General features: G+C 45.6%; 1 protein-coding gene across 1 annotated transcript in view; it reads left to right on the top strand.

Moving 5' to 3' along the window:
- The window catches only part of UBAC2 (UBA domain containing 2), an 873507-nt gene that overhangs the window by 39368 nt on the left and 810306 nt on the right, over window positions 1-23833 (top strand). Inside the window, exon 2 of the mRNA XM_086934381.1 lies at window positions 16488-16615. Within this exon, the coding sequence (XP_086790507.1) occupies window positions 16488-16615 (128 nt within the window). The remainder of the gene's footprint in view (window positions 1-16487; window positions 16616-23833) is intronic.

Below are 23833 nucleotides of genomic sequence, written 5' to 3'. Positions count from 1 at the left end.
CCCCCAATACGAATACCAAGCAGTAAACTATTTTAACATCACATCCTCGCAGCATGTCACAGGCAGCAAAACCACACCCCACAAAGTCAAAAAAGTAGGTTCATAGGACCTGTAGTTGTAAAAAAGACGTGCACTTGAGACCCAGCCAAGCCGAGTATAGGGTCGCAGGGTGGATCACCCCCGGCCGTCCATAGAGGCGGCCTCCTCCTCGTCCTCACGCTGACCCCTCGGGCTGTTGCGTTGTTCCTTGGCCCACTCCTTTAGTGATTTTTTCAGGTCTGCCGGGTCCGTAAAAAAATGCGAGTGCCCCTGCTTGTTGATTCTGAGTTTCGCTGGGTACAGCATGGCGTAGTCCAGCCTCATGTCTCTCATCTGCTTTTTATACGGGGCAAAGTGCTTTCTTTCCTCCTGTACTCTCGCTGTGAAATCAGGGTAGAGGGAGATGTTCATGCCCTCAAACTGTAGATTCCCTTTCTCCCTTGCCAGCCGCAGTGCCAAGTCACGGTCCCTATAGTTCAAGAGTTTTGCAATGATCGGCCGCGGTGGCAGGCCAGGTTGCGGCTTCGGTCCCAGGGTGCGATGAGCCCTCTCGACGATGAACATAGGGGAGAAGACGTCCTCCCCTAGCAGTGTACGGAGTAACTTCTCCACAAACAGCTCCATCTTGCCAGTATTGGTAGACTCCGCCACTCCCGTGATGCGGACGTTGGAGCGCCGTGAGCGTGCTTCCAGGTCCTCCGTCTTGTCATGTATGACCTGGAGGAGGCCACTGAACTGCTTTCGATCTTTATCCCATTCCGTTTGGGCCTCCTCCGCTTCTGTCAGCCGCCGCTCCGCCATATCCAGCCTCTCAGCATGTTTGTCCACCCTTTCAGACATGCGGTCCATCCTGAAGGACAGAGCGTCAATTTTCGTGCCAATCGCCGTCATACTGTCCTGCAAGCCCTTTTCCATGGTGCAAAGCATTTCGCGGATGTCCGCACACAGCGAGCTGTCAGCAGTCGCAGGCTGCGTTGAGGTCTCCGGAGGCGCCCCTTCCGCACCCCTCAGTCTCCGCTGATCGAACGACAGTTTCGGTTGGTTCTTATCTCCCTTCCCCATAGCGTCGCCAATGGGTTGTTAGCAAGGCACCCCGCGGCCAGCCAAAGTGGGGTACTGGAGTTTAGCTTGTACCCCGTATACCATTTCAAATGCGATATGTGTTTTGGGGTGGGTCGAAAAAAAAACACATGCACCTTTGAATGTTTAATATTGCTTAGTTTAGTAATGATGGACATCAATTCGTGGAGTGGGTGTTGTGTTCTTATCTAGGACCCTAATTCGATATTCCCGATTTATGCTCTTGTGACGTTATAATCAATAGTGTCCTGACAAAGGCATAAGAATCAGATTCATATTCAGTAATAGCCCATGCAATTCAAAGCACAGCATGGCTACTCCCATCGACTCCTAGAAAGCACAACGCGTTCTTTAAACAAAACCAAGCCTCCAGCAGCCCGGGAAAACCCCCCTGCTTTTGTTTTGATTTGAACAAGAACTCCTGAAGTCCTGCAAGAACTGTTAGTTCTTGGTGACGTCTTATGTCCAACCTTACGTCAAACCCGGCACCTTTCAGGTATAAAATACCAAGAGTTGCCTAAAGCAAACACACAGTGGTTTGGAGCAGAGCAGCCATCTACTTGCCCGAGAGACCCGCGGAAGCCGCCCCTCCTGTTTGACGCACTGAGAGAGACGCTGTCTTTTTCTCCGGCCGAGAAAATCCAGCTCCGGTGTTTCCAGCCTACCCTTGCAGGTTGCTGGGATATCGAGTCCTGAGGAAAGAGATACCAGACCTCCCACATTCTATTACCAAGGTACGGAGCTGCCTAAACCCTTAAGAGAATTCTTGATGCAGATTCTTGGCAAAATTATCTTAACTAACTTAACTTAACACTGCTACTTCCTTGTCCCTTCCCACGTATTAGGCTTAGGTCAGGTACACCGGGGTAGGCTTAGTTAGAAGCAAAAATTGAGCCTTTTAGCCAATGTATATATGTATGTATATATTTTATCCATTTTAAAGTATCATATGGCTAAGAAACCGTATCAATGCTTTTACAGTATTATTTCATAATACTACTTTTACTGTACGCACTTTACTTTAAGTATTGCAACTGTGGCAATTCATTTCTCTTGCATGAGAAGAAAGACTGCTCAATAAATAACACCTTTTTATTGAAAACGCCCGTCTCTCCATTTCTCTGCATTCTGATGAAACTAAGTATGCACTGATGACTGAGTGAACCTTTTAGCCAATGTATATATGTATGTATATATTTTATCCATTTTAAAGTATCATATGGCTAAGAAACCGTATCAATGCTTTTACAGTATTATTTCATAATACTACTTTTACTGTACGCACTTTACTTTACTTTAAGTATTGCAATTGTGGCAATCATAAAGAGTGCAGAGGGGTTGTGTTTAGAATAAATACATATATATTTAAAATATACCTTGTGTGGTGTCCTTTCATTTGGTACTCAAGGTATTATAATTGTTAAAACAGCTTGCTTAATACGCTTTCTGAAGTCTTAGCCTGATGACTGCTGGTCCATGCTACCACTAGGATAGCTTTCTATAAGGTTGTGTTGTGTTCTTATCTAGGACCCTAATTCGATATTCCCGATTTATGCTCTTGTGACGTTATAATCAATAGTGTCCTGACAAAGGCATAAGAATCAGATTCATATTCAGTAATAGCCCATGCAATTCAAAGCACAGCATGGCTACTCCCATCGACTCCTAGAAAGCACAACGCGTTCTTTAAACAAAACCAAGCATCCAGCAGCCCGGGAAAACCCCCCTGCTTTTGTTTTGATTTGAACAAGAACTCCTGAAGTCCTGCAAGAACTGTTAGTTCTTGGTGACGTCTTATGTCCAACCTTACGTCAAACCCGGCACCTTTCAGGTATAAAATACCAAGAGTTGCCTAAAGCAAACACACAGTGGTTTGGAGCAGAGCAGCCATCTACTTGCCCGAGAGACCCGCGGAAGCCGCCCCTCCTGTTTGACGCACTAAGAGAGACGCTGTCTTTTTCTCCGGCCGAGAAAATCCAGCTCCGGTGTTTCCAGCCTACCCTTGCAGGTTGCTGGGATATCGAGTCCTGAGGAAAGAGATACCAGACCTCCCACATTCTATTACCAAGGTACGGAGCTGCCTAAACCCTTAAGAGAATTCTTGATGCAGATTCTTGGCAAAATTATCTTAACTAACTTAACTTAACACTGCTACTTCCTTGTCCCTTCCCACGTATTAGGCTTAGGTCAGGTACACCGGGGTAGGCTTAGTTAGAAGCACAAATTGAGCCTTTTAGCCAATGTATATATGTATGTATATATTTTATCCATTTTAAAGTATCATATGGCTAAGAAACCGTATCAATGCTTTTACAGTATTATTTCATAATACTACTTTTACTGTACGCACTTTACTTTACTTTAAGTATTGCAATTGTGGCAATCATAAAGAGTGCAGAGGGGTTGTGTTTAGAATAAATACATATATATTTAAAATATACCTTGTGTGGTGTCCTTTCATTTGGTACTCAAGGTATTATAATTGTTAAAACAGCTTGCTTAATACGCTTTCTGAAGTCTTAGCCTGATGACTGCTGGTCCATGCTACCACTAGGATAGCTTTCTATAAGGTTGTGTTGTGTTCTTATCTAGGACCCTAATTCGATATTCATATTCCCGATTTATGCCATTGTGAGGTTATAATCAATAGTGTCCTGACCAAGGCATAAGAATCAGATTCATATTCAGTAATAGCCCATGCAATTCAAAGCACGGCATGGCTACTCCCATCGACTCCTAGAAAGCACAATGCGTTCTTTAAACAAACCAAGCCTCCAGCAGCCCGGGAAAACTCCCCTGATTTTGTTTTGATTTGAACAAGAAGTCCTGCAAGAACTGTTAGTTCTTGGTGACGTCTTATGTCCAACCTTACGTCAAACCCGGCACCTTTCAGGTATAAAATACCAACAGTTGCCTTAAGCAAACACACGGCGGTTTGGAGCAGAGCGGCCATCTACTTGCCCGAGAGCCCAGCTGATGCGAGTGCCCGCGGAAGCCGCCTCTCCTGTTTGACGCTCTGAGAGAGACGCTGTCTTTTTCTCCAGCCGAGAAAATCCAGCTCCGGTGTTTCCAGCCTACCCTTGCAGGTTGCTGGGATATCGAGTCCTGAGGAAAGCGATATAAGACCCCCCACATTCTATTACCAAGGTACGGAGCTGACTAAACCCTTAAGAGAATTCTTGATGCAGATTCTTGGCAAAGTTATCATAACCAACTTAACTTAACACTGCTACTTCCTTGTCCCTTCCCACGTATTAGGCTTAGGTCAGGTACACCGGGGTAGGCTTAGTTAGAAGCACCAGTTGAGCCTTTTAGCCAATGTATATATGTATGTATATATTTTATCCATTTTAAAGTATCATATGGCTAAGAAACCGTATCAATGCTTTTACTGTATTATGTCATAATACTACTTTTACTGTACGCATTTTACTTTACTTTAAGTATTGCAATTGTGGCAATTCATTTCTCTTGCATGAGAAGGAAGACTGCTCAATAAATAACACCTTTTTATTGAAAACGCCCGTCTCTCCATTTCTCTGCATTCTGATGAAACTAAGTATGCACTGATGACTGAGTGAAATATCAGTCTATTGTTTTCACACAACTCTAGAGATATACTCTTATTCTGAGGGAGCAAAGTTGTCATGTTTATGCGGTTGTCGGAAACTGAATCCCTTCTTGTCTGAGCCAGGGAAGGTTATCCATCCCTCGTCATTCGAGAAAGTTTCCAGTGACCTCTGAGCTAGCTGGTGCAAACCTAAATTAAGTTTAACATAGTCAGTAGAGACCTAGATGACCTCAGTCCTACGTCTGCACTGCTGTTTATGTTGTTCCAATGCGCTGAGCCTATTGGGAAAATAGGAACTACACTACAGTTGACTTTACAACCCCCATCAATATGGGTCGATTAGACTGGTGCAAGGTGCCCACTAGAACTAGTGGACATCATATGCCAGGCTAACTTCTCACAACTAGCATTCCAGGGAGGATACATTACGTCTCTTGGTTTAGAGTGTGGTAAAGCCATCATACTGGAGCTCTTGCTTTCTATGCTGTCTTTCTGAGGGTGGTGGTGGTGCAGTTCATGTATGATGGTGGGGTGTTGCAATGGTCCTCTTTTAAGATTGTGGCAGTTACCATTTGCAAGGATGTTCAGATTTAGAATTGAAGATATTTGAGTGATACATTTCTTGTATTTGTGGCCCAGAAGCCAGTCAAAATTACTTTATTCGGTTTATGTGCAAACAATAAAAGCATACTAAAAGACATACAATGTCAGAAGAATTTAAAAACCATGGATTACATATAAATAGACTTTAAAAAAATGTGCAGATATTTACATACATAAAACAGTCGAAAAAGTAGTTTGGGTGAATTACATCAGGACACAACAATTAATTAATATATATACAATTTGAGCTTAACTTGTTTTCCTTAAGGTTCTTACAGCCGCTGATAAAAGTTGGCAATATTAAAAATGTCCCATACATTTGACAATAGCTGCAGGTAGAGTAGAGCTGGCTTGACTTGCCCAAAGCCCTTGTTTGATAAAATTGGAAGGATAAAACACTTCCGAATACCAGTAAGGTGCTTGCAGAAGAACATAAAGTGCATAATGTCCAGGCCGGAAAAATTATCACAAGTGCAAACCCCAAGATCATCAACCCTCTTTCATCCTGGCGTGTCACCAAGGAGAAAATGAAATTGATCTAATCTAAATCTAGTCAATAAGAATCGATGATTGGGGTTTGTGACAATATCCAAATATGGTTCTAAGGACAGGGTAGTCTTTCGCAGTTGATGAGCCCTTACTGTTGGCTTTTCCAGTTCCCTCTCTTCTCTAGCCATAATGGCTATTCGCAGATATGTTTCTTTGGTCCATTTTACGTCTCCCCTCAACAACCTTTCTGGTGAGTTGTATATTTCAGGTCTGCCCAGCTTCACAGATAGATTATAGACGTATTTAAGCCAGGGGATACAACGCCCATGATCGAGTGCCATACAATCTTTCAAAATTTCATGAATTAGCACTAATTCAGGGTTCAGCCAGGTCGCTATCCATTTTAACAGGGGTGCCACAGCAATAGAATCTTCTACAAAGCCTATTCCACATTACTGGTGGACAATGTAACTGGATGTTGATTGCGGGACAGATTGGATTTTTCTAAGGAGCTTATCTTCGACCATCTGAATGGCCTTCACATTCCTAATGCCCCACAAGTCAGCCCTGTACATTGCAAGAGATACACATTTAGCTCTGTATATCTGAAAAAGGACCTTCATGGGTCTGGCTCCTAGTTTGCGAGCAAAACCTAGGACAGCCGCTGTTGCTCTAGTCAGTACAGTTTCTTTGCTAAAATTTGGGTGCCCCAAGAACCCTGATCATCAAATAGGACTCCTAAATATGGTAAGGTTGATACCCTTGTTAGTGTGTTCCCCTCGCAATGAAGAGTTTTAACCCTGGTTGTTTTCTGACCAATCGCCATTACATGAGATTTGGAGAAATTTACACTAAGGTCCAATGATCTCATAAAAGCCGCAAGGAGTTTAAAAGTAATTGAAGTCCTACCGCAGTTCTGGCTAGAAGAGCGGCATCATCGGTGTAAAGGAGTGCCGGGATCATTCGTTTGCCAGCACAGGGAATGTCTTTACATAAGGCATGTAGAGTGGAATCCAAATTGTTAATATAAAGTGTAAAAAGCAAAGGCGCCAGGACACACCCCTGCCTGACGCCATTTACAACAGGAATTCCATCGGTACAGTTACCTATCTGGTCATACCTAACAGTGGTCGATAGATCCCTATGTAAATCTGCTAGGAAGTGGACAATGTTTTTATCCACTCCTAAGGCCAGGAGTATGGTCCACAGTTTGGATCTGTTCACGCTTGGACCTGTTCACTTGGTCAAAGGCCGATGACAGGTCCATGAAAGCTAGGAAACGTGCTCCCTTCTTAGCAACTGTGTATTTCCCAATCAATATTTGCAAGTTTAAACATTGGTCTGTTGTGCCCATGCCTTTTCTAAGGCCATACTGCAGGACTGAGAGTGTTCCTGTCTCCTCCAACCAGCCAGTTGGTTGGCTTAACACCACCCTTCCTAATACCTTAACCGAGGAATCGATGCGAGATATCGAACGGTAGCAACTAGGATCCCCTCTATTACCTATTTTAAAGATGGGAACTATGACGGATTTTGCCCATGTGTTAGGCAGACCCAGATGACAAGCATTGACAAAGACATTATACAGTATCTTTGACCATGTCTTGATGCAGCCTTAAAAAGGTCTTCCGGCCCTCTGTCCGGTCCAGGGGCCTTGTTGCTCGTCATTAACATTATTGGCTTGGCTACCTCTGGCTCAGTAAAGAATAGGGTATATTCTTCAGTAATGAAGGCCGGGTTAGCACAGTAATCTTCCCCATCATAGACTTGTTTAAAATGATTGTGCCAGACCTGTTCCTGAGTCTTGAAAAAAGGGCCTATTGACCACCGCCCAGAATTCAGCGCTATTTTTAATAACATCAATAGATAAAAGTTCATTCCAGGCATCCTCCCTAAGTTCCTTCTTCCGGTTCTTTAAGGCCACTTTGTATGTTTACCTTAAACTGGCTATAACTGATTTATCCGGGGGGTGGATTTCAATGCTATCAACAACTTCCGATGGGCTACGGAACAGTTGTGGTCAAACCATCTCTCCCCTACCCTTTCATGGCCTTTACATGACAGTTTGAGATCCCTGTCAATTTGGGTGCAGGTTTTAGAATACGCCACCAGGACCTCCTCATCCAACTTTCCCTCTGTCAAACAGATGGACATTTCACGACCAACATTGGCTACTAGGTTGTCATGAAACTCATGAGCGACCACACAACACCATTTTAGTCAACGAGCTTTGTCAGTGGGCCGTATGTCTAGATTGCCCACTGTCCTGTTGGATTTCTCCTTTTTCTTTAGATCGTCTACCATGGTTAGGGTAATGGGGTTATGGTCACTAAAGGTGGACCAGGAGACACTGTACCCACTTACTCTGTCGGTCATTACTGTGCTCAAAAAGATATAATCTATAGTTGACCCGGGGCCTTTGCCCTAAAGGTGGGAATATCCCCTTCAGTATGCTTTGGGTATGTCAAATCATTTTCTGCCACCAATTCCTCCAGATAAGATCCCTGTGGTGAGTGCTCAAAATGTATGTTCTCTTGGTCAGTTGGCCCTAAATTATCCCAAACATAACAATTTCCTTTACAACAGTGAAGGTTAAAATCACCCAGCACAAAAATCAAATAGTATTTACAATTTTTTTACTATATATTTCCAAGAAATCATATAGACTAACTAAATGTTCATTGTAAAAAGCTTTGCCAAAAGAATTATAAAAATTAACAACACGCCGAGTGCCAGCATCCTTGGTTAAGATTTGAACAGCCAAACAATAAGGTGTGCCAGCCTCCACTTTAGTGTAAGTGCCCTCAATTTTGAGAGAGATCAAGGTCAACAACCCTCCCTTGGCCCTCCCCATTGAGGAAGCAACTGCTGGTGACCAAAATGCTGTGTAACCGTCCAGACGAAAAGTATTTTTAGTGTCCCAGGTCTCCTGTAGCTCAATAATATCGCACTCTTTGAGGCAATCCCTCCAGTTGATGTTATCAGCCTTGTTATTTAGCCCGGCGATGTTCCAGCTAAGTAACCTTGTTCCTACATGAGTGTTTATATTGGCACGCTAGATACAGGAAACTCCTTAATTACAACTGTCCCAGAAGCATTTGGGTACATGTTTAGGTAATGGATGTCACTACTGGAACCTTGATTGAGAATGAAATCACTTGGTGGTCTGACCAGGCTGTAAGAACAAGGATCTTGGCCATGTTCTAAGGATATGGGGCAATTATGCCATTTAATGCGCCCTTATTATTTTTGATGTTTAGGATAATTGGGTAATATTACTTTCACTTAAGAAGCTGAAAAGGGGTTTAGCATGATTATCATTGGTTTTATTCTGGTACTAGTTGTAAACATACAACTATAGAATATCGTTAGTATCATCAGTTTGCTGTTTGTAAAATTGAACAGGTCTTCCATAAATACTAAAGACAGGTGGATAACCGATGAAGATAGTGTTCAGCGAGAAGTTTTTGGACGAAGTGAACTTGAATGCGTTCAAGAAGAAGTTTTCTGAGCAATTATAATTTGCTTACAATGCATATGATTTTCCGGAGGCCCTGTGACTTGTCTGACAGAACGTTTATGAAACCAAAGAAAAAAGGAGTATACAGAGTGGTACTTAGCCCCTTTACCACAGCTCACGAGCTGATTTGGCGCCAGCACTTGCGTTAGGCTGCTTACGGAGGGCCTCCATTACAGATGCTGTTGGGGTGCCGCTTGAGAATGCAGGAACTGAGTAAAAGCAGAGGCAGCGCAAAGTCTGCTAGAGCAAAACCCAAATACCATACTGCTAGCCCATGACACAGATAGCTAACCAACAGCAGAGACAACAGGACACAACATAGACACCCAGAAGACAGGAGGGACTGAAAGTGTATAAACTGCATTAGCATAGCAGAGTCTGCTGGAGATCATCTATTAGTTCAGGAGAACAGCAGAGATTCCTGGAACAAAGACTTCAGGAGACTACTGGAGCACAGACTGATAAAGCACAAGAGACTGCAGCAGAAACTGCAGAGGCACTGCATAGTCTGTGGAGGCAAGCACACAATCTGTTTGTCAGCCAGTCTGTCACTTTACTTTTCTTCCTCTGACTTCAAAGTGAGAGAAGCTTGTAAACACCAATCCCCATGCTAACAATTAGCAGTGCTTTGGCAGAAGCTATAGCCTTATATTTGACCTTTGTCTTTGAAGCACTACAAATGTGACAAGATAAATACAAAACTCTGCCCTCTTTATTTATTGCTTGGACTTCAAGGTACGTAACAAAATGTGCAGTTGGTCGCAACATACAGATTGGAAAACTGTTCTAACATGAATGTGTCAATATGCCAAGTTATGTGTCCATCCCCTCATCCTCAGTGCAGTGTCTCACTACAATAACACACGGACACAGAGGTACTTGTCCAACTCTTTATTCTTACGTCTACCCTGTTCCCCGTCCCTACTCTAACTAACCCCTTCCTGACCTGTCCCCACCTCTTCCCCTCTGCCCACCTAACTCCGCCCACCCAGCTACTGGACTGCTAACTTCTTTACATCTCCCCCTTTCTTATTAAAGCAACAAATGAAATAGAGATTAGTCCATCTCTTCGATCAGTCTCTTGGGAGGCTGCACATGACGTCTGGGTCTCGTTGGAGTGGGCCCAGTGCTCTCTTCCGGTAGTCCTTCGGCTGAGGAATGTTCGGTGTTTGGTGCGACAGACTCAGGATTGTACTGGCTCTCAGGCGTAGGGGTTAAAGTTGTACTTTCATGGTCTTCAGGAGAACACTTCTTGAAGTGAGAAGCGTTGCGGGTGACTCGCCGGGTTTCTGATTCCGCAGTCACCATGGTGCCCTTTTGTTGGACAACTGTTAGAGGCTCATCCTTGAAGCGGCAGTCAGTCTTTTGGCGTTGTTCCTGCTTGACAAAGACTCTCTCGCCTTCCTTCAGAGAGGGTGACCGGGCTCTCCGCTTGCGGTCAGCATACTCTTTCATTTTGTCTTTGTGAAGCCGATCCGTCACTGCCATCTCTCGATGTTGTTGGTCCGAGAGGGGCATCCTCAGTGCTCCGTCCCATGTTGGGATCCGATTCCTCATTGTCCTCCCGAGCATGAGAGTGGCAGGGCATTGGCCCGTTGTGGAGTGGGGAGTGGTTCTGTAGGCGCTAAGGACCTCGTTCAACGCTGACCTCAGATCTTTCTTTTCGGCAGTGGCTTGCTGGAAAGTTCTCTTAATGGTGGACATGAATCTCTCTACAGTGCCGTTGGCTTGGGGCCAGAGGGGCGTGACTTTGCGGTGTTGAAAGTCCATTTGTTTCGCGAAATCGCTGAATTCATGACTGTTGAATGGGGGTCCGTTGTCCATCTTGATGACCTTGGGGACGCCCCATGTCGCGAAGGCTTCTTCAAGCACCTTGAGGGTGCAGGCGGCACTGGTGGATGATATGAACTGAGCCACTGGGAATCTAGAGTATTCGTCCATGATGACAACCACGTATTTCCCTGATTGCAGGGGCCCGTAAAAGTCCATGGCAACTTCCTGCCACACCCCATCAGGCAATGGGGTCATTTGTAAAGGTGCGGGTGGACTGCTGTGGCTGGTCAGTTGACAGAGGTGGCAATCTTTCAATGTGTCTTCAACCATCTGGTCGAGGGCGGGAAACCAGACACGCTCTCTCAGTGCTCTTTTGGTGGACACGACTCCTCGATGGCCTTCGTGAGCGAGGTCGATTACTCCTTGCCTCAGTGTCGCTGGAATGACTAGTCTGTGATCTCTCAGAAGGATGCCATCAGTAGTTACAGAGAGTTCATCAGAGACATGTCGGAAGGCCTGGAGTTCTTTCTTGACGGCAGGGTCTTCCTCTTCCTCCTGCGGGTGGTATCTCCACCGGTTGGATTGTATACTCTTCAGTACTATTTGTAAGATGTTGTCTTGATTGGTCGCTTCCCGAATGGTGTGCATGGGGATAGCCGGTGGACGAGCATGACCATTCACGAAGTGGATGTACTCCTCCGCGATGGAAGGCTCAGTCTCTGAGGATTCTCGGGGGTGGCGGGACATGTAGTCGGCTGGATTCTCCGCCTTCCCCGGTTTGTGGACAATTGTGAAAGTGTATTCTTGTAGCCGTAAGCCCCATCTTTCGATCCTGGGGGGCATCTTGCATTTGGGGTTCCCGTAGATCGTGACAAGTGCCTGGTGATCGGTTATGAGCGTGAAATGTTTCCCGTATACAAAGATGTGGAAGTGCTCACACGCCCACACAACGGCCAGGCTCTCTTTCTCTGGCTGGGAATACTTTTTTTCGGGGTCGGTTAGACTCCGACTGGCGTAGGCGATGATCCGCCTCTGATCTGACTCATTGTCGTATTGTGCCAGGATGGCTCCCAAGCCCACGGGGCTTGCGTCCACGGTGATTTCCGTTTTCCTCCTGGGGTTGAAATAGGAGAGGCAATCGGCCGATTCCACGGCGTGTTTGATGTCCTTGAAAGCACGCTCACACTCCGGGGTCCATACAAATGGCTGGCCAGCTTTCGTGAGGAGCCTCAGTGGGTGACTTACTGTGGTGTAATCACGAATGTAGCGGGCGCAGTAACTCGCCATTCAGAGGAAGGAGCGTAGGTCGTTGACGTCAGCCGGACTCTTGGTGTTATTGAGCGTGGCGATTTTGTCAGGGTCCGGTTTCATGCCACTCGACGAGAAGATGTGACCGAAGAATTTCAAGGTGGATTGATGAAATTCGCATTTTTCTCTGAGGGTTAAGTTGGCTTCCATCAGGGCGTGGCAGACGCGATCAAGGGCGATGTCGTGCTCTCGCGTGTCAGATCCGTAGACTAAGATATCATCGCTGTAATTGAGGGCGTTAGGTATGTGTTGGATGACAAGTCGTATCGCCTCCTGGAAGATTTCGGCAGCCGACGAGACGCCAAAACTGAGCCGTTTGTAACGGAACAGACCAAGGTGCGTGGCGAATGTCGTGATGGAGCGAGAACTGTCATCCAGCTCGAGCTGATGGTAGCCCTTGTTCAAGTCCAGTTTAGAAAACACTTTTGCCCCATTGAGCGCTGTGATCATGTCGCTCAAGTGTGGGCCGGGGTGTCTCTCCCTTTCAATGGCCGTGTTCGGCAGGCGCATGTCCACACAGAGTCGGACCTTGTTGGGGGTCCCTTTCTTGGGGACGATGACCACCGGGGACACCCAGGGAGTGGGGCCCTCAGTGCGCTCAATGATGTCAGCGTCCAAGAGTTCCTGCAGTTCATTTTCAACCGCCGATTGTAAGTGAAAGGGCACCCGTCGCGGATGCTGGGCCACCGGTTTGATTTGCTCATTTATGTGCAGATGAATTTGCCGGCCCTTCAGTTTTCCCAAGCCCTGGAATAGTGATGGAAATTTCCCAGCACAGTCCGAGCTGTCATTCACGTTAAAGAGGACATGCACCAATCGAAGACGTTCAGCGGTGGGAAGGCTCAGGAGACAGTCGGCATCAGGCCCTTTAATGACGTGGATGACCGCTGGGATGGAGATGTCGCCGTACGTAAGGGTGGTGTCAAATTTGCCCAGACATGGGAGCGGTTTCCTCGACATCCAGGTGTATACACGGACAGGCGCGAAACGCAAACGAGGTTTTGGGTCCATGCGTTCGTGTTCTGCAACTGAGATGTAGTTGAGCGACGCTCCACTGTCCATCACGAATTTGGCAGCGTGGTTACCCACTTTGATGTTGAGACGTGGGTATCGTTTGAGCTGGTCATTATCAGCAATGTTGACGTATTCAGTGGTGTATGAAGACCGCTTGGACGAAGACGATCTTGATTCCCTTGACGGAGAACGACGGTCCCATCTGGAGCATCGAGATTCTTGACTGGAATGTGATGATGCGGGAGATCTCGTGGACTCTCCTTGCACCGCTCTGATGTGGTGACGTTTGGTCTCCGATCTCGAGGGCCTCTGCGGGCCATCACGTCTGTCATTGTCACTACGTCTTTCTCTGTGGTAGTCCCCACACATGGCTTCAAAGTGGTTGGACCGTCCACATTTTCTGCAACGTTGGCCCATGGCAGGGCAAGAGTCGATGTGAGGGTAGTCGTATCCGCACCTGAAACACCGCCTCGTGCGTTCGGGTCGTCGATCCCTCCTCTCAGGTTCCTTCCTCCTGTAGTCCGGCCGTCGTCTGGGCGAGAATCTAGAGCGTCGTGACCTGTCTCGCGGGTGACTTCTTCCGCTGTCACGCCGTTCCTGTCTTCCATGACGTCGGTCCGTGACACGGTTGGCGTGTTCGTGACTGGTACTAGGTCCGGTTTCGATGTCTGCCGCGTTTTCTTCAGCTTGGTCGTACAACCGGGAGTTCTCTTCGATTTCTGCTAGTTCTTGCGGTTTTCTTAGCAATCGTCGCCTCAGAGATTCTGAGTGACACCCAGTGATTATTTGGGATTTAATGGCTGCATCAGGCGAGAAGTTTGTAAAATCATAGTACTGTGATTGTCGTCGCAGTCGATGTATGAAGGAGCTCAGTGGTTCTTCTTTCCCTTGGCGCTGCTGGTGGAACTTGTGTCGTTCGTAGTCAACGTTTCTCTTGTGCAGAAAACGTTTGTTTAGCACATCTTTTACTTTGACGTAGGTGTCGGCGTCTGTATTTGGGATCTCTCGCACAATTTTACTTATCTCACGTCCCCCTAGGTTGCGGAGGGCTATTATCTTTTCATTGTCCGGCTCTATTTTGGACCCTTCGATGTAGTCCTCAAAGTCCTCTAGCCAGTCTTGCCATTTTTGGCCCATGCTGCTTCCGATTGTCACTGTTAGTGGCTCAGGTGCTCGTAGATGCGTTCCTCCTTTGACTTCGGTTCGCGCGGGAGGGTTAGATATCTTGACTGTGGGTCTTCAGTGCTTGTTTCTGGCTTTTGTTTCTGTTACCAGTGTTCGCTTGCCAAGACTTGTTGTTTTCAGCTACCAATGTTTGTTTGTTTCCAGTTACCAATGCTTATTTGTCAACATTTCTGGGTTCTCTTGCCACTGCTTGTTTATTTTCAATGTTACCGCTTGTTTTTGGCCTTTGCCTGACTCAAAGATGGCCGCCGCACATTTGCACAGGGTTTGTCTTCAGGGCTGCCTGACTTCAAGATGGCCGCCCCCTTTCGCAGCACACGAGGCTCCCTCTCTCGTTTCCAAGCATGCATTCAGGCCGTCAGACTCACGGTTGGGTGCTTCAACTCCTCCGGTAAGGTTGGGGCGGGCTCCCGCTGCTCAGCGTGGTCTTCCGACCTCACGCGCCGACCCGATGTCGAACCTCACTCATCAGGCGGCGAGGCTTTACTTTTCTCGTCGGTGTCAGTGCCGGCGGTGGGGCGCTTCGTGGCTTGTTCGCGGGGCACTTCTCTCACCCTCGCAGTACTCAGAGGTGCGCTGGGCAAGGTCGGAGTGGGCTCCCGACCTTCACTCGTGTTTCTGCCGGGTTTTTCCACACCCGTGAGACTCGCGTGTCCTCCTCTGGCGCTTCGGCGCTTTCACTTCTCTCCGTTCTCTTGTCTCTCGGCCAGCTCCCGCTTCTGAGGGGTGCCGGATCACTTCTGTGGGCTTCACTTTTGGCGCCACAGGGTCGCGGTGGCAGCGGAGCTCCAGTCGCTCCACGCTGCGGGACGGGGCTCACTCTGGCAGGTTTGTTTCTGTATCCCACCTTCGTCGCCAGTTGTAGTGTCTCACTACAATAACACACGGACACAGAGGTACTTGTCCAACTCTTTATTCTTACGTCTACCCTGTTCCCCGTCCCTACTCTAACTAACCCCTTCCTGTCCTGTCCCCACCTCTTCCCCTCTGCCCACCTAACTCCGCCCACCCAGCTACTGGACTGCTAACTTCTTTACACTCAGAGCTGTCAGACATCAGTCGGATGCCTTCCCTACCTCAAGTCTTCTCGTCAGTCATAGTCTGCATGTCGCCTCTCGAATATATTCACCTGTCTCTATACTCTTCTTTCCTGTGATTCTCTATAAAGAGAAGAGGGACTGCTCCGTGAGCAGCCTCTTGTATCATTCCCTCTGTAGCAGTAGACAATGTCTCCATTACTAGAGCTACAGTAGGCAATTGTTGTAGAGGCACACAGAAGGCTAAGCAAATGTTGCTTTTCTTATTTTCTTCAAAAAAGTAATCTGTGCATTGCAAGGTTATCTTATAACTTTCAGAAAATGATTATGTGTGAAATACAGCACTCCTGTGTACAGAGTATAGAATGGAAACATCTCGGTTTTATTAGCACGAACAGCTCTGTAAACAAGGTTTATCTCTCTCTCTCTCTCTCTCTCTCTCTCTCTCTTCAGAATAATATTATTTTAAGCCTGTCCCTCTCATACACTAAAATAGTCAGTGCTTTCATATTTGGATACAATCAGGCCTGGCCTGTATGTAACATGTATGTATTCAACAGAAAAGCTCTGGCACATGTGAAACTCACTGTCTGCCTCTCTCTCTCTCGCTCTTACACATACATACAAAAGGACAACTTTTGAAACACTATTTAATTCACACCTCTGAGGATACGTTTGTGCAAACAAAGTGTTAGTGTGTGCGGAAACATCGCTGATCGGCTTCTAAGTTCATATGTAGGAGTTTAATTGGCACTTCTTAACAACTCTAAAGAACAATTCATTCAAAATGGCTGTATACCATAACCTACCTATTATTGCTCTCAATGTCTCACTTTGTATACTGACTACACATGTTTATCTTTTCCAGATAAGGCACCAGTGTCGAAGAGTCTTTTGTTGGTCCCAAGTGCCTTCTCTGTTTTATTGGCGCTCTTCTTCCAAAACTATCTGTCATTTTTCCAGTATAATATACAAGCAGTGAAAGAAGACTTTCAGGTACATTTTGTTTGCAAACTAATGAAAGTAGCGAGAAACAACTCAAACTTAGTTTAGTGTGCTAAGTGTACGTATACTGTTTAACGGTCTGATTTAGATCCCATCTTAAATGTTTTCCTTTTGCAACAGCCACCTGATTAAAGTTAGATCATGAGTACTCACAAACATGTTCCCATGGGCCAAAATGTTTGGTCTGTGATGTGACCGAGGACCACATTGAAGCCATTGGGTGGCTCTTGAGTGGGCGGGGCGGAGGGGTGGGGAGGTGTTAGGTAGGTGTAGAGGAGGTGAAGCATCTACATCTAGTGACTGAATTGCTCAATGTGAAACCAGAAAATCTGGATCAATCCCAGCTTTCCCATCTGATCAAACTGTCTGATCCTAGGCAATAGTTTTAATTTCATTTTCCCTCCTTTTACTTCATTATCACATATAAGACGAGCTCCAAATAAAAGACTTTAGGATTTGCACTGTACAAAACCTGTGTCTTATTTAATAAACTATAATGTTATTTGTGTATAACAGCAACCAGGTTTCCCAAAGGGTGCACATAACGACTGACTTGCCTCTTGGTTCACTATTGGCATTGTTGTCGGGGTGGGTGGAAGCATGAATGTTTCTAATATCGTGTATGTAAATTATCACTATAAAAAATATTTCTCAATACACTGATGTACTAAGGTAAAACGGTTCAGCAGGTTCACGAAAAGCACTTATTGAATTTACTTTATCATATTTTACAAGTTTGGTGCAAGATTCAAATAACATTTAAAGAGATGCCTGCCTGTTTATTTAACTTCTTTTTCAAATTTAGTGGAGTCAAGTAAATCACACCCCAGTGCTTCTTTGAACAAGGGGGCCGCATGTAAATGTCAGGAGGGCCACATGCAGCCCCCATCCCAAACTTTGAGTATCACTGAATTAGATGGTGCCTGAGAGCTAGGGATGCAGTCCTTTGCCTTTAAAGACTTTTTTCCAATCATATGCTTTGCCACAATTATTTAATTTTATAAACAGAAAACCAAACAGACTGTAGAGCAAGAGAGTAGACAGAAAATTAACCCCCCCCCCCCACTTCAAATTAAAGCTTTGTTGCCAACATGCAAGCGAAGCAAGTGAGCCTCCCTTTCCGTAGAAGCGGTCCCACTGCCGGTCTGAGCACCGAACCTCGACACTCAGACTAATCGCGATGGTGCATTGCAGTGTTGTGGTTGGCTATGGGTAGCCTGGTGCCTACTAATTCCTGGCCGGGATAGACGACGGAGGGATGACGAGGAGAAATGGGTCAATCAGGTAAGTTTTCCCCCCTTTCTTTTTACACCCCTTTACCCCTGCCTCCTCTCTCCAGATCGGTGCTGGCCGGCACTGGTCACTTTCAGATTTTCCCTAGTGTAGATGTGGGTAGAATTGATCTCTAGTCCTTCCGCCCGCTGTATTACAATTCATGCAGCCTGAACTGCCGACTGCGTCGACAAAGTGTGTCCCGCCAGCGCCGTGGCGGACTGCAAAGTTGATTATGCGTACTCCGTTGTCCACCAGTCCGGCAGCTTATCGCCGAATACAAATACATAGTCGTAATTGTGGTTCCTTCACAGCGGTTCACCCCCAGCGGTAGGCCGTCATGGTACGCTATCAGCAAAGCAACAGAACAGTGGATATAAAAACAAGACTGCTGACATCCATTGGCCAAGTGGACACACTTGAGAATCACACTGTAAAACACACCCCATCCCAGACCATGATCCTTTACCTCTCCACTGCAGCACAGCAAGACGGAGACCACACTTCATGATGAGACAAGGCATCTCTTTTTTCCCTATCACATTTTACACTATCCTCACTTTTTCTTGGCATTTTCCTAATATCCCTTGTTTATTTAGTCATTGTCACACATTTTATTTTACAGTCATGTCATGGCAAAAGAATCCTTGTTTTTCAGAGGTTGAGTTGTCAGTCATGGTGGATGAAATCCTAAGAGTGGAGCCACAATTGTTGGGAGCCCAAGTCGAATATAATACTGTCAGTAAGAAAATGGAAATGGGGGACAGAATAGTCAACAGAGTGAATGCTGTGGGTACCACCCTGTGCACAAAGGAGGAAATTGGGAAGAGGTGGAACGACGACCCGAGGGGGAAGGTGCTGTCCCTGGCCTCCACGTAATACCGGAAGGAACAGCGGACTGGCAGCAGCCCAATTAAACTTTTTTCCTGGGAGTAGAAGGTCTTGGCCATCCTGCATTCAGAGGGCTTGATCGGAATATCTGGGGCAGCGAAGTCTGGTAAGTTACACCTCTCTAACTATTACAACACTTCAATGTCTTGTATGCTCTCATCTCAGCTTTTACTATTGTGTTGTCTATCTACTCTTCTAACATGCAATTCTAAGAGATGTATCATTCTCAGTGTCAATGTGTCATGTTGTATTTAAGATCACATGTATCAATCTCCATTACCTGCTACGTGTTGGAATGATGTCTTTAAGTGTATTACCATAGAAATATCATCCCAGGACCCATGATATATGTAAATGTATTCTCCAGCCCAACAGCATTTTGCCAGCAGGTATGTAAGACTAACTATTTGTCAAGTGTTGGGAAGTCGAGATTGTAATAACGACAACTACCATGTGGCCCTGTGTCTGTAACCGAAAACAAGATGCAATAATAACCTTGCCCATTCTCACTGGTCTGCCAAGTAACAACCAATGTTCACTGCTCATGGAGGACCCCATATGTGTAGTATTGGGAAGTAGAGATTATAACAACTACAACTACCATGAGGCCCTGTGTTTGTAACAGAAAACAAGATGCAATAGTAACCTTGCCCATTCTCACTGGTCTGCCATGTAACAACCAATGTTCACTGCTCATGGAGGACCCCATATGTGTAGTGTTGGGAAGTAGAGATTAAAACAACTACAACTACCATGAGGCCCTGTGTCTGTAACAGAAAACAAGATTTGACTGCGATCTTGTCCTTTCTGACTTGTCTGACATGTTACTACTGATGTTCAATTCACAGGGACTTCGCAATCTACTTACAATGCTATGCTCAGAGACATGCCTGCCAACTTAGCTTGCTGTTGTCCTTGTTTCCTTAACTGAAACTACTGATTGCATGAGTGACACCATACCAAGTGTGTGCCTCAAATATTTGTAAGGCATTCTGCTAAGTTAGATAATTAGAAGTGGCAGGTGACCCAGTTCCTCTGCACTGCTCACATGATGACCAATGCTAAATATACAACCAAGTTGTGTGTTTGCCTGCATTGTACACAATTAGGCCTTGGACTGGTCAGATGCACAAGTGACTCCTCCACTGTGTTGTCTAAATTGTTTGTGAGATTTCATGTTCATGCCTTATTTCAAAATGCATCATATCAACACATCTAATGAGCTGTTCAATTCCACTACATGTAATTAATTTCTCCAAATGTCTTCTAAACAAGTTCACTATCGCAGAAATTAACCAATATAGTAATCTCTACCTATTTTGTGTTTGGTTTGTCTCTACTTACTGTGACAAAACATTTGGATCTAGATACCACACTTCTAACTTTAACAGTGTTCTCTATTTCACAACAGTTCGATCTGGCCCAGCACCTGGGCCGAGCTTAGTCAACGAACAGATTTCAACGACACCCCCGGATGAAGCCCTCAGTGATGACGGCATTCCTGGAGATATGGGCATGGATGATGGTCCTAACACATCTGGTCAGCCTGGGCGGATTGCAACAGTGAGTCTCACTGTCCTTACAGCAACACCTCCAACCCCAGCTGCAAAACCTCAGCCAACTCCAGTCCCCTCAAACTTAGCATCTAGCACAGTTACTACCATCTTGTGCCCCCCCCAGTCCTGGATTCTGAGGTGAGAATCACTAGCCTAGTCACAGAGCAACCAGGACCAGGGGTAGAGGGCACCCGGTGCCAATGGCACCAGCTCATGGGGGTGGGGTAGAGGTAGGGGTCATAGGAGGGGACAGCGGGCCTGTAGAGAGAGGCCACTGGGGCCACTCATACCCAGGCTGCCATTGACCAAGTCTTGGAAGCCTACAGGAGTCCCAAGGCGTGATGGGACAGGTAGTAACTGAAATCTGGGAGATGAAGCCGCTGCAGAGAGACTTATACCAGGAGGGTGCAGCCATCAACACCATCATGGACTGCCTCTTCGGGGTGCTGCAGGACATTAACACAACCCTGTGGAGGGCTTTTTCACCACCATCGACCTCTTCCTGTGGTCCAACTGCATACTGGCCATCTACATCTGTAGCACCCACAGGAAGGGAGGCCCTGCCAGAGGACTCACGCCTGCATATACCCCTGTACCTGCAGCAGCCGATCCCATTAGCAGGCAGGGTCGACCACCATATAATCCAGGAAGTGCGGATGGCAAGATACCAACCACTACCAGCAAGAAACCTTACATCTAATTTCCTCCAGTGTGTGTGTGTCACACATTCACTCTGTGGACTGTTTCTGGACACGTTTTCCTTCCTGATGGGAGTAGTATTTTGGACTTCTGACAATTTGGCATATACCACTATGTTTTCATTCACCATAACTGACTTCATCACTCTTGGTTTTCACTGTTTTGTTTTGCCTATGTTTTTTTTCTAACTTCTCGCTGCAATAAATACACTAGTTAGACTCTATTTGCCTGATGTATTATATTTCACATCTAGCAAAGTATATATCTTCTCCCATTTGAACTTTACAATTCCAAAAATATCAGCTTGTGTAATCATAGATATGTTGCATGGACACAGTGTTTAGCTCAGGATCACAAACATGTCACCCCTACGCATGCATACAAGTGTATTGTCTCATGACATCTTTATTCCATTGTTCCAACGATAGGCAGGCATCATGTCAGCAACATAGCAATTTATACATGACTCAAATAATGTGTTTCAATTATCTCATTTTCAGGTGCAGACCTTCACAACATGGAAGGAGGGGATACCTCATAGAAATTCCAATAGAATTGGCAAATTTGTATTGGTATATGTCATCAGCTGCACCATTTTGCCTACCCCTTAAATGGAATCCCACATCACTAACACCAATAAACAGACGTAAGGCAGTACAACAATTTCTGATCACAGTATATCCGCATTTGGTGGAATGTCGCAAACAAATGTCAGTGGTGTGCCACAAGCAGTGTGGCCTACAATGAAGGAGACACATCAACAGCCACATACAGTTTTCCCGCAATGAGGATTTAGAGAATGTGAAGGAAGTCTAGAATGTTTCGGCCCCACTAAACTTATTATGTGAAAATACATGATTGCACACATATTGCATTAGGACCACCACACAACAAGGAACACGCTCAATGGATTTTTCCTCTTATGTTTCATCCTATCACTGTGCAAGCTGTCTTGGTACAGGATTTGTACACCCCAAAGTATGTGACAGTTATTCCCAGGAACAACCCATAGCCCCTTCGTACTTGCAAACAGCATCATAGAGCCGCCAATGTCACAATGCTGAAATGTCCAAATGAGGATGACACGGTGAAGGTACCTAAAACAGCCCAAAACCAAAAGATGAGCTAGGAAACCAAGCATATTAAACATTTCATGTAGTCCAATTCTGGAGACCACATTCCATGACAAAATATCAAAGCAGAACAATCCATCAGCAACAAATGACCATTTGTCAAAGGATCATCCACAAGCACTTTTCACCGGGATTTTCCAGAGTTTTAACTTCCTAAAACTGTGCCTTAACATACTTATCACATCATCACAAGAGTTGCTGTAACATGCCAAGTCATGACATTTCACTAGATTCTTACATTCATGAGAAGAAATTGTTGATGAGCCGGACGCAAGTCGGCTTCTTCTTCATCACCACTATCCTCATTTGCCATTTCAGGATCTTCACCTGGTGGCACTTCATGGTCTCCATCCTCTGTAATTTAAGGGATGTTCCGCCTCAGGGTGATTTTGTGGATCATGTAGCAGGCCACAGTGATTTGAACACCTTCCCGGGTGAGCAGAGGAGAGCTCCCCTAGTTTTGTCCAGACACCTGAATCTCACCTTCAGGACCCCAATAGCCCGCTCCACTGGCCGCCGTGTTCTTCCATGGGACTCATTGAAGCAGACTTCCCTTGATTTTGTTTGATTCCTCAGCAGTGCCAACAGCCATGGACAGTTGGGATACACCGAGTCTCCTAGAAGGAAGACAGACATAAGTGCAAAGAATAGCTACAAATTTGTAGGTCATGGTACTTGACATTACCCCACAAAGTTAGGATACTTCAAACTTACAAACAAGCCTGACCATCTCCTGTAGTAGTTGTGACTTCAGCTGGGATATGGTGCTGTTCCACAGTATGAAGGAGTCATGGGAACCAGCCATAGACATTTAAGGTGTACAAATCTGGTATGCTGACAACTTGCACGTTGAATGAATGGAAGTGCTTCTTGTTCCCGGAACCTTGTTCCCTGGCTTGCTGTGGTATCAAGGCAATATCATCATCAATGGCTCTAACCACATGTAGGACACAACCAAATCCATAGATGTCACCCTTCACATTGGCTACATCATCAGGTCTGGGGAACGGGATGTAGCTGTCAATGTGCCTCATCATTGCTGTAGGCACATCTTGTAGTACACCAGTGAACATTGGTTGTGACATACCACCAGATATAGCCACATTGTATTGAAAGGAACCTATGGGCAGAAAATTCAGTGTTGCCCTAAGTTTCCAATGGGTCGGGATAGATGTGGGATTAGTAATTTAAGGCTGAGATCAGCCTCCAACTGATGACACATATCCTGTACCATTTCTCTATTCAAACAGAACTTCTTTATTGCATTCCTTTCTTCCATGGTCTAAAGATCTGGAAATGGAGGATGCTAACTCCTTCTCCCAGGGTACCTATGTGTGGAGTGGAAACAGTTTTGTAAGATTGGCCACAATGTCCACAGTAACATATGTGATGAGTCACCCAAAAGTAATGTGACAACACATAACTGTTTCAGAAAACATGGCACATAATCCACATGATAATTGTCTACCGTCCAACGTCCAGCAATAATTCCCATTGTGTTCTTCACATTTGCAAATAATACATTCAGACAAGTCTTAGCACAATAGTGTTATTTTTAGCAATTTTTTATCAAAAACCGTGAACTGCGGCGTACCATGCACATTTTGAGTTTATGCACCGTGATGCACTACACAGATGGAAATCACAGGGCAATGGCA

This window comes from Lissotriton vulgaris, chromosome 8 (genome assembly GCF_964263255.1).
Source record: "Lissotriton vulgaris chromosome 8, aLisVul1.2, whole genome shotgun sequence".
NCBI classification, from domain to species: Eukaryota; Metazoa; Chordata; class Amphibia; order Caudata; family Salamandridae; genus Lissotriton; species Lissotriton vulgaris.
Note: the sequence above shows the minus strand (reverse complement) of the source record. Positions and strands in the feature narration are given on the sequence as shown.